Genomic DNA, 13,183 nt, shown 5'->3' with positions numbered 1-13,183 from the left:
GATGGTGTACCCATAGATATATTTAAGGCTGATTTGATTCTGTGGGCTCCCCTGCTGGTGCAGGTGCTGAACGCCTGCTGTGTGTCAAAACTCTTGCCCACTTGGGTGGAGTCCATAATTGTCCCTATTTTTAAGAAAGGGGATCGACATAATCCGGTCTCTTATAGACCGATCTCCCTTTTAGATTCTTTTACAAAAGTAGCTGGACGAATAATTCTGGACCGCCTACTTTCATGGGCTGAGGATAACTCAATTTTATCAGACATACAATATGGTTTTCGTACTGGCCTAGGCACAGTGGAACAGGGTCTAAACTTTTGGATGTTAACTGGGAAATACACCAGGGCAAGAAGGGAGAATTTGTTTGTGGCATTTGTAGACCTTTCAGCGGCTTTTGATTGTGTGATTCATTCCAAACTGTGGATACTACTGGAACAAATTGGGGTTGAAGCTAATATTATTTATTTTCTTAAATGTTTTTATAGCGAAGCTTCAGCATCTGTACGCTACGGACAAAATAGGGAATGCACGGGCAAAATACCAATAAGGAGCGGGGTAAGGCAGGGATGCGTCCTGACCCCCTTCCTTTTTAATTTGTATATAAATGGTTTGGAGAAAGCTTTGTGCAAAAACAATAATTTTGATCCCCCTCGTATCGCTGGTCGTCCGATCCCGCTATTAATGTATGCGGACGATGCTGTACTGATGTCCCGTACCCAATTGGGACTACAGCGCGTGGTTACAAGTTTTGCCCTTTTCATGAAAGAATTGGGCCTCAAAGTAAATATTGCTAAAACATTTATCATGCACTGTGGTAGAAATGCCAAATCAAGGAAGTCCATTTTCATTGAAGGTGAACGACTAGTCTTTACACAGCAATTCTCCTACCTAGGCATATTATTTACTCAAAAGGATTCCTGGGGTAAGGCACTGGCTGCAAAAAAACAAGCAATGATTCGTTCGACTGCCGCCCTCAGGTCCTTTTCAGGGAAATTAGGCAACCGACCCCCCGCAGAGTTACTTAAAATCTATAAAGCCAAATGCGTTTCCGGCGCTATGTATGGTAGCGGGATATGGGGTTTTGTGGATCCTATTCAGCTCCAGGTAGTTGAGAATACTTTCTTGAGGTTTATTCTTGCGGCCCCCAAGAGTTCCTCTAATTTTAATTGCCATACTGAATTGGGGCTTTCTTTTATATCAGATCTTATTAAGCTAGAACCCATATTACTGTGGCACAGGATATGGTCCAAAGAAGAACCTAAGCTTAATCGAGATATTCTTTTAGATGTTTTAAGACTAGACGGCCACATGAGGATTCCATGGCTGAGTTATATTCATAAATTCTTTTCTGATATAGGTAAATTGGATTATTTTACAAATCCTCTTACTATCTCAGCGGTCTCCCGGAAGGACCTCAAAAAAGAGGGTTTGTCATTTCTAGAAACAAGAAGGTGTACTGCGGAGGTTTTAAAACCTACTGTTTCTCAACACAAATTAATTTTAACTTCTTTTAATATTCAACCTTATTTGATATATGTTCCAGGTAATTATGATAGATTTTTATTGTGTCGCTTTAGATTTGGTGTCTTCCACAGATTGGTTAGTTTTCCCACGATTAATGATTGGTCTCATGATTTGCCTCCCTGCCCCTGTGATGAAATTTCCCCTCAAAGCACGATGCATGTTATATTATTTTGTAAATTTTATAATCATGATAGGCGAACCTTACTATTGCCGCTACTGAGGATGATAGGCCATCGCCAATGCCGTCATGCTTTTTATGAGATTCAACGCCTGGATAATCACTTTTGTGTTGCTACGCTTAATTTGTATTTAAAAAAAGTGATTTTCATTAGGAAAAGGATTACATTTTAATACATTTTATCTATTGTTGTTATAATTGTTTGGGATCATGTATTTCATGAATAGTTTTTTGTAATTATGTACGTATTACTATCATGAATTTTTATGTACACTTTTATGATTGTTTGATTTCAATCGAATAAAGTTTTTCTGATTCTGATTCACTTTAGTGAAACCGAATGCATTTACCATTGCTTGTTTTCTTTTTACTTAAGTGCCCCACAAGTGCATGTGTTTTTTGGCTGTCTCACTTTGGTGCTTCTCTCCCACTCCATGTTGCTCTCTCTTATCTGTGTGCTTCTCTTCCCTTGCTCTTCTCTCGCTCTTGTGTGGGTTTATCTCCCGCCCATCCCTTGCTCCATGTTACAATTTCTGACCCTTGTGCCTCTGTGGTGTCCGCTCCTTCTTGTGCTTTTCAAACACTGTTTACAGCTCGCCAAAAGCAATTGATCAATCCAATCAATACATTCCAAAAGCGAGACCTATTGGCTTTGCCAATGCTTGCTTCTTTTTCCTCGAACCCTCTGGTATCTCCAGTGTTTGCCCTGTGTACCGATATCTCTCCCGGTCTCTTTTGCAGGTGCTCCCGCCCCTCACCCCTTTCTAAAGCAGGCCCATTTGTCCCCGGGCCCATTTGCCTCGCCAGCCCTCCGAGCCGGCTCATTTTACACTTGTGCTGGTGTCGGGCTCGCATCTGCCAGGGATTCCGCAAATATCTGCCTGGGGTAAAAAATAGACCCCAGCAGTCAGTCCCTAGCTGCTGGTGCCACAGAGGCCACAGGCGGAGCAGCGCTCTGGCGAGAGCTGTGCTTCACTATGATTTCATAGCTGGGCTTTTGACACTTTCTTGCTTTTTGAGTAGACGTGTTAGCTTTGTGTAGTTAGCTATGTTTGACTGAAAGCAGGGGAGGGGGTAAAGATGCCCCCATGGACCTGGACCACTTATCATGTCTAACGGGTACCGCACTCTCTCGCAGCACCTGAATGACTTAAAGAAGGAGAACTTCAGCCTCAAACTGCGCATCTACTTCCTGGAGGAGCGCGTAAAGAAGAAGTATGAGGACAGCAGCGAGGACGTCTTCAAGCGGGTGAGTGACGTCTCACGCATGTTCATGGGCAAGGGGCAGTAGTAGCTCGCACACTGGCGTGTATCAGTCCATGAGGGACATAAAGGTGACCGGTTACAAATGGCTTCTTCCCCGCCAGTTGCTAACGTGTGTTTGTTGGCATCTACCGACTGTTGCGATGAAAATTCGATTTGACCAGTTGCCTCTGATTTACAGTAAATCGAGTTGGTTGCATGGATTTTTGGACACGTACTGAACTGTTAGGGGGAGGATTCCAGCTCACGTGCTACAAGTGGTTCTTGCTGTCCGCAATTACCGGCCTCTGGTGACTCATGCGTATTAAAATTGGTTATTATCCTATACTGGTTTCACTTCGTATCTTAATTTAGCAAGTGGAAATTCCGTTATTTTCAGTATAGTATCTAAAAACCCACGTACTGCAGCTATATCCAATAGAAACTATTTTTAACTGGTACATTACTCACAGATGAGGTTCTTGTTGGCAATAGAATATGCCACAATAAAAAAAATATATAAATAATACGCTTAATATATATTCACAATGGTTCACAATAATCTCCCTCCACGTTTGCCCTCGTGCAAAAATCTTTACATGATAGGGAGTAAAACAAAATGTGTCTGCTCGATTCCCTATCACTCGAGCAACAACAACAGTGCAAAACAGTATTTAAGCTGTAGAATTTACTTTTATTTGATTAAAATATAATCATAAAAGCAGGACATACATACCACACGGATGTATGACGTTACAACGCACACTATTACAACGCATGCACTTACAACGCATTTTTTACAACGCATAATCCATTACAACGCATGACATTACAACGCATGACACTACAACGCATTTTTAAAAAATACCTTTACAACGCACTACCATTACAACGCATACTACCTTTACAACGCATACCATTACAACGCATAATATTAAATTACATTTAAGGTAAGTATTAGATAGTATAGGGGTAAAAATTACTATTCTAACTCCAGGGGGTGCAACAGTAGGGTAAGTGTTGGATAGTGTAGGGGTAAAAATTACTATTCTAACTCCAGGGGGTGCAACAGTAGGGTAAGTGTTGGATAGTGTAGGGGTAAAAATTACTATTCTAACTCCAGGGGGTGCAACAGTAGGGAAAGTGTTGGATAGTATAGGGGTAAAAATTACTATTCTAACTCCAGGGGGTGCAACAGTAGGGTAAGTGTTGGATAGTATAGGGGTAAAAATTACTATTCTAACTCCAGGGGGTGCATCAGTAGGGTAAGTGTTGGATAGTATAGGGGTAAAAATTACTATTCTAACTCCAGGGGGTGCATCAGTAGGGTAAGTGTTGGATAGTATAGGGGTAAAAATTACTATTCTAACTCCAGGGGGTGCATCAGTAGGGTAAGTGTTGGATAGTATAGGGGTAAAAATTACTATTCTAACTCCAGGGGGTGCATCAGTAGGGTAAGTGTTGGATAGTATAGGGGTAAAAATTACTATTCTAACTCCAGGGGGTGCATCAGTAGGGTAAGTGTTGGATAGTATAGGGGTAAAAATTACTATTCTAACTCCAGGGGGTGCATCAGTAGGGTAAGTGTTGGATAGTATAGGGGTAAAAAATACTATTCTAACTCCAGGGGGTGCATCAGTAGGGTAAGTGTTGGATAGTATAGGGGTAAAAATTACTATTCTAACTCCAGGGGGTGCATCAGTAGGGTAAGTGTTGGATAGTATAGTGTAATATTATGCGTTGTAATGGTATGCGTTGTAATGGTAGTATGCGTTGTAATGGAATGCGTTGTAAAGGTAGTTTTTAAAAATGCGTTGTAGTGTCATGCGTTGTAATATCATGCGTTGTAATGGATTATGCGTTGTAAAAAATGCGTTGTAATGGTAGTGCGTTGTAAAAGTTGCGTTGTAAAGGTTGTTCCCCATACCACACATATACAAAAAAGATAATTAAAATGACCAGAAACGATTTAAAAGTTCGAATTTTAAAACTAAGTAGCAGCAAAAATGTTAATGATGTAACAAGGAAATAAGTGTTACTGTCAAAATCTAAGAAGAAGGCCCAGAGTTGCAAGGAGAGCCAGAGAGTTTCATTAAAACAGCTATCAAAATTGGTATTTAAGCTATTTTTGGAAACTTGGAGCACTCAAGCCACAAATGTTTTGCAGGAGCCATGAGTGAGTCGGACCTTTCTTGCAAAGCCTGTCATTTAGGGACTGCTACAGTGGAAGGCACCAAGAAAGGAAACTGTGTCCCGATTAAATTTAGATCATGCTTGTATGTGAAATTTTGATTGGAGTATTTTAAATTAAATTAACGCTTTTAAAACATTGGGCAACCTTGCACGCATGGTGTATGTTTCATTGGTATTTTCGCAGCATAATGTTGGCGTATCTGCATGACTACCCACTTACTCTGCCACGAGAGTTACTTTCCACCACTCTTGGCTTTTCATGAAACTGCCTGTACTTCCAATTTAAACCTTGTTAAGAATGGGCCTACATGCCCCAGAATGCTTAGTGCTGCTGATTGAAATACACGGACTAGCTCAAAGTAACCCTCGTGACATGGGGCCATATATAAAGCTGAGCATTTGCTAACCTAGTGTTACTCCTTGCACCCCCTAGTGATTATTTGCCACCCTTGTGATATAGCCAGTCGTACTCATTTCCTAAAAGTAATCATGTCTTCTCCCTTTTCTGGTTTCTGCATCTGCTCTTACCCCTCACTGTTTATTATCACCCACACCCTCGCGTTTTTAATGCCCATAGTAAACAAAATATCATACCATAGCCACAGTGCATACAATGTCATTTTCTATAATGCAATTGGTAGTTAAAGGGTGCTGGATTTCACTTCCACTACCCATTGATTTTAGTGGCTATCAAGATCACACAGGTCCCTCCCACTGCTACTTATTGAAATGTGCATACCGCACAGTTTCAGCCTCTGCCCGTGGCTTGATTTTATGGTGAAAAATCTTTCAACTAGGGTGTGGAGGGTGGGAGGGGCGAGTGCTAAGGGGATTGGTTCCCACATCTTGCTGTGTCGTCATAACATTGTATTTCTAGTCCTACTCTTTTCAATTATAAATCATTGCCATTGGCTGTGTTAGACTAATTCGTTTAGTGAACACAAACCAATTCCAGAATGCCTGCCAAGTGAAACTCTATTACTGGAAACATGGTGTCCTATGGAATGGCTGAAGGTGCAAACCATAGTCTGTAGATGATTGTGGGAGTAGGAACATGCCTCTTCTTGCAGGATCACCCCCATATTTCTGGACTGATTCTGCTGTTTTTGTGACTCTGTGCACTGGGGCTCTGCTAGCGTGACCCCAGTGCATGTGCTCTGAGTCCTAAAGACATGTTGACATTGGCTATACTCTTAATTAGTATATTTAACTTACCTTTAAGTCCCTAGTTTAAGGTACAAACAGCCCCAGGGCCTCTTAGGTAAATGGCCCTGGTGGACTGCAGCACATATTGTGCCACCATTAAAGTAACAATGCAAACATGACTGCAGGCCAGCCATTAGTAACCTGGATTTACAGGTTTAACAAATTCAACCTGTCTAACTAGCATCTTTTAGTCATTAATACATCACCTCTAATCAAGCCTTAGTGCTCAATAAGGCAGGGTGCATGTTATTTAACAGTAGGGTATGCAAGAGTAACTGCTGTTAGCCCTCGATGAAAGACACAAGGACACCAGGATTAAACTATCTGTCTATCAGAAATGGCGGTTTGGATGTCAGATCACTGTCTGAAATTAAACGCTGATAAGTCAGAGATCCTACTCTTTGGAGGAGACCACTTAATTTGGGATGCAACCTGGCGGCCCACATCATTAGGAACTGCACCCACGCCCAAACAGGTCGCAAAAAACCTGGACATTCTTATCGATAGTGCACTAACCATGCAGGATCACGTCCTTTATTGTGCAGAAGAAGCTTTGCTACATTAAAACTCCTAAAAAGACTCTTATGGGTCCCCCTAGAATGCAGGAAAACCATCATTCAGGCCTTGCTCATAAGCAAACTGGATTACGGGAATGTGCTCTATGTGGGCATGGCAGACTCCCTCTTCTCTCTTCTGCAGGTATTCCAGATGCAGCTGCCAAGTTAGTGTGCATCTAAAGCAAGTACAGCTCGGCATCAGATTGCATGAGGGAGCTTCATTGGTTGCCTGTGCGCCAAAGGGCTTGTTTCCATCTCCTGGGCCATGCACACAAAGCCCTACAGCATCACGACCCCAGAATTCTACAAGATAAAATCGAATTCTATACTGCTACACGGAATTTAAGGTCGTGCAATCGGGCACAGGCAAAAACAAAACGCACCAAGAAGGCCAGGGCAAGGGATCTCTCTTTCTCCCATCTGGCAGCAACTCACTGGAATGAACTACCTCTAGAACTTCGTGTTACCGATGACCATATGTCAGTTAGAAAGAAGCTAAAAGCCCATCTGTTCCCCAGGGCCTAACTATTTACATAGAGGTCTCACACATCACCTCACCCTCACTCAGGTTTTCGCTCTCCTAGCGCCGTGATATCCACCTGGATGAATGTTGCTCTTATACATAAATAAATAAACAAATGTAAATATGTCCTTACGGTGACCCGGCCCCAAAAGCTATTTTCAGTGTAGCAGGACTAGCTGTTCAATAGGAAAGCACCAGGAGTTATTCTAAAAATTGATTACTGTTATCCCTGCCTAAGAACCAGCTAAAACATTCATTCTTTGACTTTTAAAAATATTTATTACAAATCCAATTTATTGGTAAATTAAATTTTTTACTAAATATTTTACAAAAGGTACTTTTAAAAAGTCACCCTTTGCCTGCCTAACGTCCCTGGAATCCCATTTGCATGAGCTTCCAAATGTAACCCAGAGGCTGAATAGCTCCTTGATGAGGTAGGAACTGCATCTCAGAACAGGGACAGAGGCCTTGGGTGTGGGGAGGGTGCTGTTCCTCTAACAGGATGACCATGTGGGCAGTGCACAGGAACGTAATTATCTTGTAAGAGGCCTACCGTGTCATTGGCAGATGTAGCTTACAACTGGGCATGCCCCCTATTTTGTCCTGTTATCCAGCCAGGCACCAAACCTCTTGGAGCCTGGCTGGTTAAGAACTGCCCCTAAAACCAGTTTTGAGTGACCACAGGGAATGTGTTGCTCATTTCTGTGGCCAAACCTCTATGGTAGGCACATGAGCTCTGCACATGGGAGGAAAGGCTCTGCAATCTAGGATTTAGTTAGAGAGGGGCACTGTGGGATTATTTCAGTATAGAATGTAGGAACTGCTGCAAAAGTGGGTATGGTTACCCCTGGTTAAGTTTTACCTATTGATTAGGGAGGGGCCAGAAGTCACCCTCACCACAGGCTACTGTCAGGCATAAATGTGGTGCCCTTGAGCATCCTCTTCAGAATACTACGTGACCTGTGAAAGACAAAAAGAAGGACTGAACTTTCTGTTGAAACCTATGAGGAGAAACCTAAGGGTGGACCTGCTCCCACTTCTACCCAGGACAAATAAGTGGACTCCAAAGGTCAGTTGGTTGACTTCCTGTTAAGCTACATGGACACAAATGCTGAACACTTTTCAGTCTCTGTATCAGACTCTATCAACCAAAGTTGTCGGTAACGTTTGACTTTGCCCCAGTCTAGTGCTACCTGGTTGGTGCTTTGCTCTTTTTGGTGCTATTTTCATCTGAAAGTTTGAAAATTCATATCTCCAGTCCCCCTTATTGGATTTTTGACATTTTCTTTATTAAAATAGTCCTATTCTTGTAAAGTGGAGTGGGATTCTGATTGCATTGCATTTTTGACTTTTTAACTGTTTTGGTACTTTATATGCTCTAAACATTTTTTTAAGTTAAGCTTGTCTGCTCTGTGCCATAGATACAAGGGGTTGAGCTCAGGTAAATTACTTAAACCGTTTCTGGACCAAACAGGAATAGTGCCATTGTTACTTGTGATGGACTACCTGATGGAATACATATCAACCACCAAATTAGAAATCAATACATCAAAAAGCAAAACAATGCTTATCAGTAATTATCCAACAGCCAAACAGAACATACGGCTCAATGGTAATCTGTTAGAGGAGGTACCCTGTTATAAATACTTGTGGTTCTACATGGACCACAGGCGAAACCGCTTAGAGCAAATAGCTTATATGTCACAGAGAACTAGTACATTAACTTTTGCATTTAGGACCCTGGCAAAAAAACTGAAGGGGTCATCATATAAACCTTTGCTTGTAGTGATATCAGCCAAAAGGCTTCCAACAATAACATATGCAAGTATGCTTTACAGGGCAACAACTCAGAATTTCTGAACAAACTATTAGTTTCAACATATAATAAAAGGATTTTTAGAATCATCAGTCAGCTTCACCTGCCTAGGTGCAACTTGAATTCGGATTCATAAACGAAACAATAGGGAGGATGTACGTCACAATAAAGCTCTGGTATCAACTGAAACAGAATACATCCAACTCCATACTCAACAGGGCCCTCTGTACGGAACTTGAAAACGATAAAAAATCATCATACAATCAATAACTTCAAAAAGCCTGAACATCTACTTGCACAGGCGAGCTATGGAACAAAAACCTGCCTTATTCAACCTGTAAGAAAGTCATTAAAAAAAATTGCACCACTTGTTAGTGGACAAAAATATCTTTCGGTTGAGATCGCACGCCTAGATGGTGATCAAAAATTATAAGATCCTTACACCGGCACCTTATAAAATGTATTCGATTTATCAAAAAAGCCAACTAATCGGGGTCTCGTGCCATTTCCCTTCCCTAAATGGGCAGTCTTAGTACTACTCTTGAGAGGAGGTCTGGGTGCGGGCACCTGCCTCCCGGCTGCACCGTCCCTCACAACCCATTTTGTGAGCCATTGCATCTGAGCCACTATATAATAGTACTCAAAGTCCGGTGCTACCAGGCCTCCCTCCTTTTTTGGCCTCATTAAGGTCGTCAGGGCTATTCTGCACCTCCCAGCTTCCCACAGAAATTTCATCACCATCGCCTGGAGCTGTCCAAACCTCTCCGCCGGGACCCACACCGGCAGTACTCTGAACACGTACAAGAGTCTCAGGACAGTAACAATTTTTAGGAGCGATATCCTGCCAGTGAGGGACAAGGGGAGAGACCCCCAAAACTCGAAATTGGCCTTCACCCCTCTAACAACTTATCCCACATTTCCCTCCTGGAGAGCCACTTGGTCATGATACATTCGAACCCCCAAGTATGTAATACATCTACCTACCTACTCTATCCCATCTATCGCCTGCGGTTTGTCTTGGCCCTGACTGGTAAGGAACAGACATGATTTCTGTCAGCGGCAACCCTGCTCACTAACCTTATAAGCCGGATACAGCAGGGGCGATCCACGATGCTAGAGTCCTTTCTCCCCGAGAACAGTATCACCCTAGAGGATTGAGAGCCCCCTCTACAAGCAACACCACCCCTGGGGAAACGGGATAACTCAGAAGGGCAGAGGCGACTAAATGGGGGAGGTACTCCACTCCTGTTGAGAGAGAAGGAACAGTCATGAGCTACAGGAACCCCGACCCACCCAGCAAGACAAGATATCAGTACACAAGTGAATTCCTCCTCACACTCACTCAGGCAGTTCCCTGTGTCGCACAGGTAGTCGCTTTCAGACCAGGGTACTCACGCCTCCAGGAGAGGAAGAGCGGACGCTCTCCGAGCCTTTCAGTCGGCTCCAAGCGCAGGAACAGCAACACGCAGGTGTCTTCAGAGGCGCCTCGGAGCTCTCCGAGCCTTTCAGTCGGCTCCAAGCGGGGGTGCGGGTAGGGCCGAAGCGGAGAACCTCTAGTCCGGTCTCCAACGCTTCGGTTCACCAACAGGAGTGAGGAAGGAGAAGCGAAGTGCCACTCAAAGTAATATGCAGGCGGAAGGTGCGGGTGAGCTCATGTGAGCCCGTAGGTTCGTCTGAACGGAGTACGCGAAGGTGAACCGGGCAGCGGCTCACGCAGCGAGTATTTCTCGGGAAGCAGTCCAGCGAGGTCAATTACCTCGAGATACGCCAGAAGGGACTTGATTGACAAGCCCTGTTTCTTCCGTGAGAGCGGCTTTTGTACCGCCTCAGGAAGTGCGTTCGCGCGCTCGCTGGGGGCGATGGTTATTGTAGTCTTAACCCTACCGCCTTCCCAGCGACGCGCGGCGTCTCTCAGGGCGCCGATATTCATCGGAGCCGTAAATCCTGACAATTTCCTTCAGTTTACCTTGAGGCCTGTCACTCTCTCCAAGGCCAACAGCAATTCCTTGGCTCCTTCTAGTTCTTCTCCCGTATTTCGAAGGAAAAGTAGCAAGCTGTCTGCAGATAAAGCTATGTGATAGATACGTCCCTTGGTACGAGGTTCCTGTCCTGGCTTTAGCAGCCAGTGGTTCCATTACCAGAGCAAACAGCAAGGGTGACAGGGGGCACCCCTGTTGTGTTCCCCTCTCTACATCATAGCTGTCCGATATGATTTTACCTGTCCTAATGCAGGCCATAGAGTCTGCGTACAACAGAGCTGTCCATGCTACAAACTCTGGTCCCCATCCTAATGCCCTCATCACCCTAAACAGGTAAGCCATTCAAGGCTATTTAAAGCCTTCTCTATGTCTACTGCGAAAATGGCTGCTGCCTCTCTGCAGTAAGCGTCTGCTTCCAGTACCCTCAGCAATCTCCTCACATTCATCCCCGTGTTCCCGGCTGGTATGAACCCCGCTTGGTCCCAGTGTATAAGAGCCGTCATATGTTGGAGAAGCCATGTGGCCAATATCTTGCTCAATATTTTGTAATCGAGGTTGAGCATGGAGAGTGGCCTATATGCTGTCTTGTCGGATGCCTGTTTCCCCAGCTTTAATAACGGTATTATAAATGCCTCTCTGGTGATCCCTGGGAGTTTACCCCTCCTGTTTTGCTTGATGGTACATCCCCACCAGTCGGGGCTCCAACAAGTATACATAAGTGGCGTAGAATTAGACAGGAGACCCATCAGTCCCTGGTGTTTTGTTCCTAGCCGTGGCCTTAATGGCATTTTGAACCTCACTATTTCTCTCCTCAGCCCTTCCGCCTCTTCCTCACATATCGTTGGTAGCTCATCACTTTCCACATAAGCATTTATTTCCTCGGCTGTAGGGGAAACTCTAATTTTGTACAACTCAGTGTAGTACTCACAGAATAGCCTATTGATATCTTTCTGGCGATACCAGACCTCACCTTGGTCATCTTTCAGTTCTAGTATAACTGATCACCTCTTGGCCCTGTTGGCCAGCCATGCCAGCAGTGCCCCCGGTTTATCCCGTTCAGCATGAGCCTGCATCATGTAGTTCTTGTAGTCAAAGCAGCGCAATCTCTTCACCTGTTGCGCCACCTCTACCCTGGCCTCCAGTAGCTCTCTCTGTCTACCTACATTCTCAGGCCTTTCTTTTTCTATGTTTTCCAACCGCTGCTCTGCATTTAACGTGTCTCTCAAAAGCGTCATCGTCACTCCCACCATTTCAGAGATGCACCTACCCCAAAGCACCACGTTGAAAGCCTCCCATTCTTTTATAGGCCTCGAGACCATACCTGCATTTGCTGCAAAGTATTGCTTGATAGCTGTGTGGATCGTTGCCTGATACTCTTGGTCCTCTAATGTCTCCAGCCTGGGGCACCACATGGGAATACACGTACTAACCCTGGACCAGCCGAGACTAATCAGTAAGGGATTATGGTCCGAGATCATTTGCACCAGGTATTCGCTAGTCTGCACACACTCATGAGCATCTGGAGAGCACAATATGGTGTCCAGCATTACAGGTAACTAAGTGGATATGCGAGAAGAATGAATAGTCCTGTTCTCCCGGGTGCTGTTCCCTCCAGGAGTCCGTCAGTCCCCACTGTTGCTGCCAGTTTCTCCTTGCCACTGCCGCTCTGCAAACTGGAGAAGCTTGTCATGGAGGGTGAGACCTATCTAGGTCGACATCTTTGTCACTGTTATAATCTCCCCCCAATAGCACTGACCCAGTTAGTGCGTGCACCAGTGTTCTAGAAAGAGCTGCCAGGAAAGAGGCTTGTTCTATATTCGGGCCATAAATACTTCCTATCCTTACATCCTTGCCGTCTAACTTACCCATTAAGACCACATAACGCCCTTCGGGATCTATGAACTCTTTGGTGCATTGGAAAGGGACTCCTGCTCTCACCCACACCAGCACTCCTCTGGGGAATGC

The 13,183-nt window shown here is 44.2% G+C and overlaps 1 protein-coding gene across 1 annotated transcript in view; it reads left to right on the top strand.

The window, feature by feature from the left end:
• The first annotated feature begins 2,616 nt into the window (after window positions 1–2,616).
• The window catches only part of PDE4DIP (phosphodiesterase 4D interacting protein), a 1,321,554-nt gene continuing 1,310,987 nt past the window's right edge, over window positions 2,617–13,183 (top strand). The window contains exon 1 of the mRNA XM_085654822.1: window positions 2,617–2,951. Coding sequence (XP_085510948.1) covers window positions 2,811–2,951 — 141 coding nt within the window. The 5' untranslated portion in view covers window positions 2,617–2,810. The remainder of the gene's footprint in view (window positions 2,952–13,183) is intronic.

This window comes from Triturus cristatus, chromosome 4_1 (assembly GCF_964204655.1).
Source record: "Triturus cristatus chromosome 4_1, aTriCri1.1, whole genome shotgun sequence".
Classification (NCBI taxonomy): domain Eukaryota; kingdom Metazoa; phylum Chordata; class Amphibia; order Caudata; family Salamandridae; genus Triturus; species Triturus cristatus.
The sequence above is the reverse complement of the archived record's forward strand: the minus strand, read 5'-3'. Positions and strand labels throughout refer to the sequence as shown.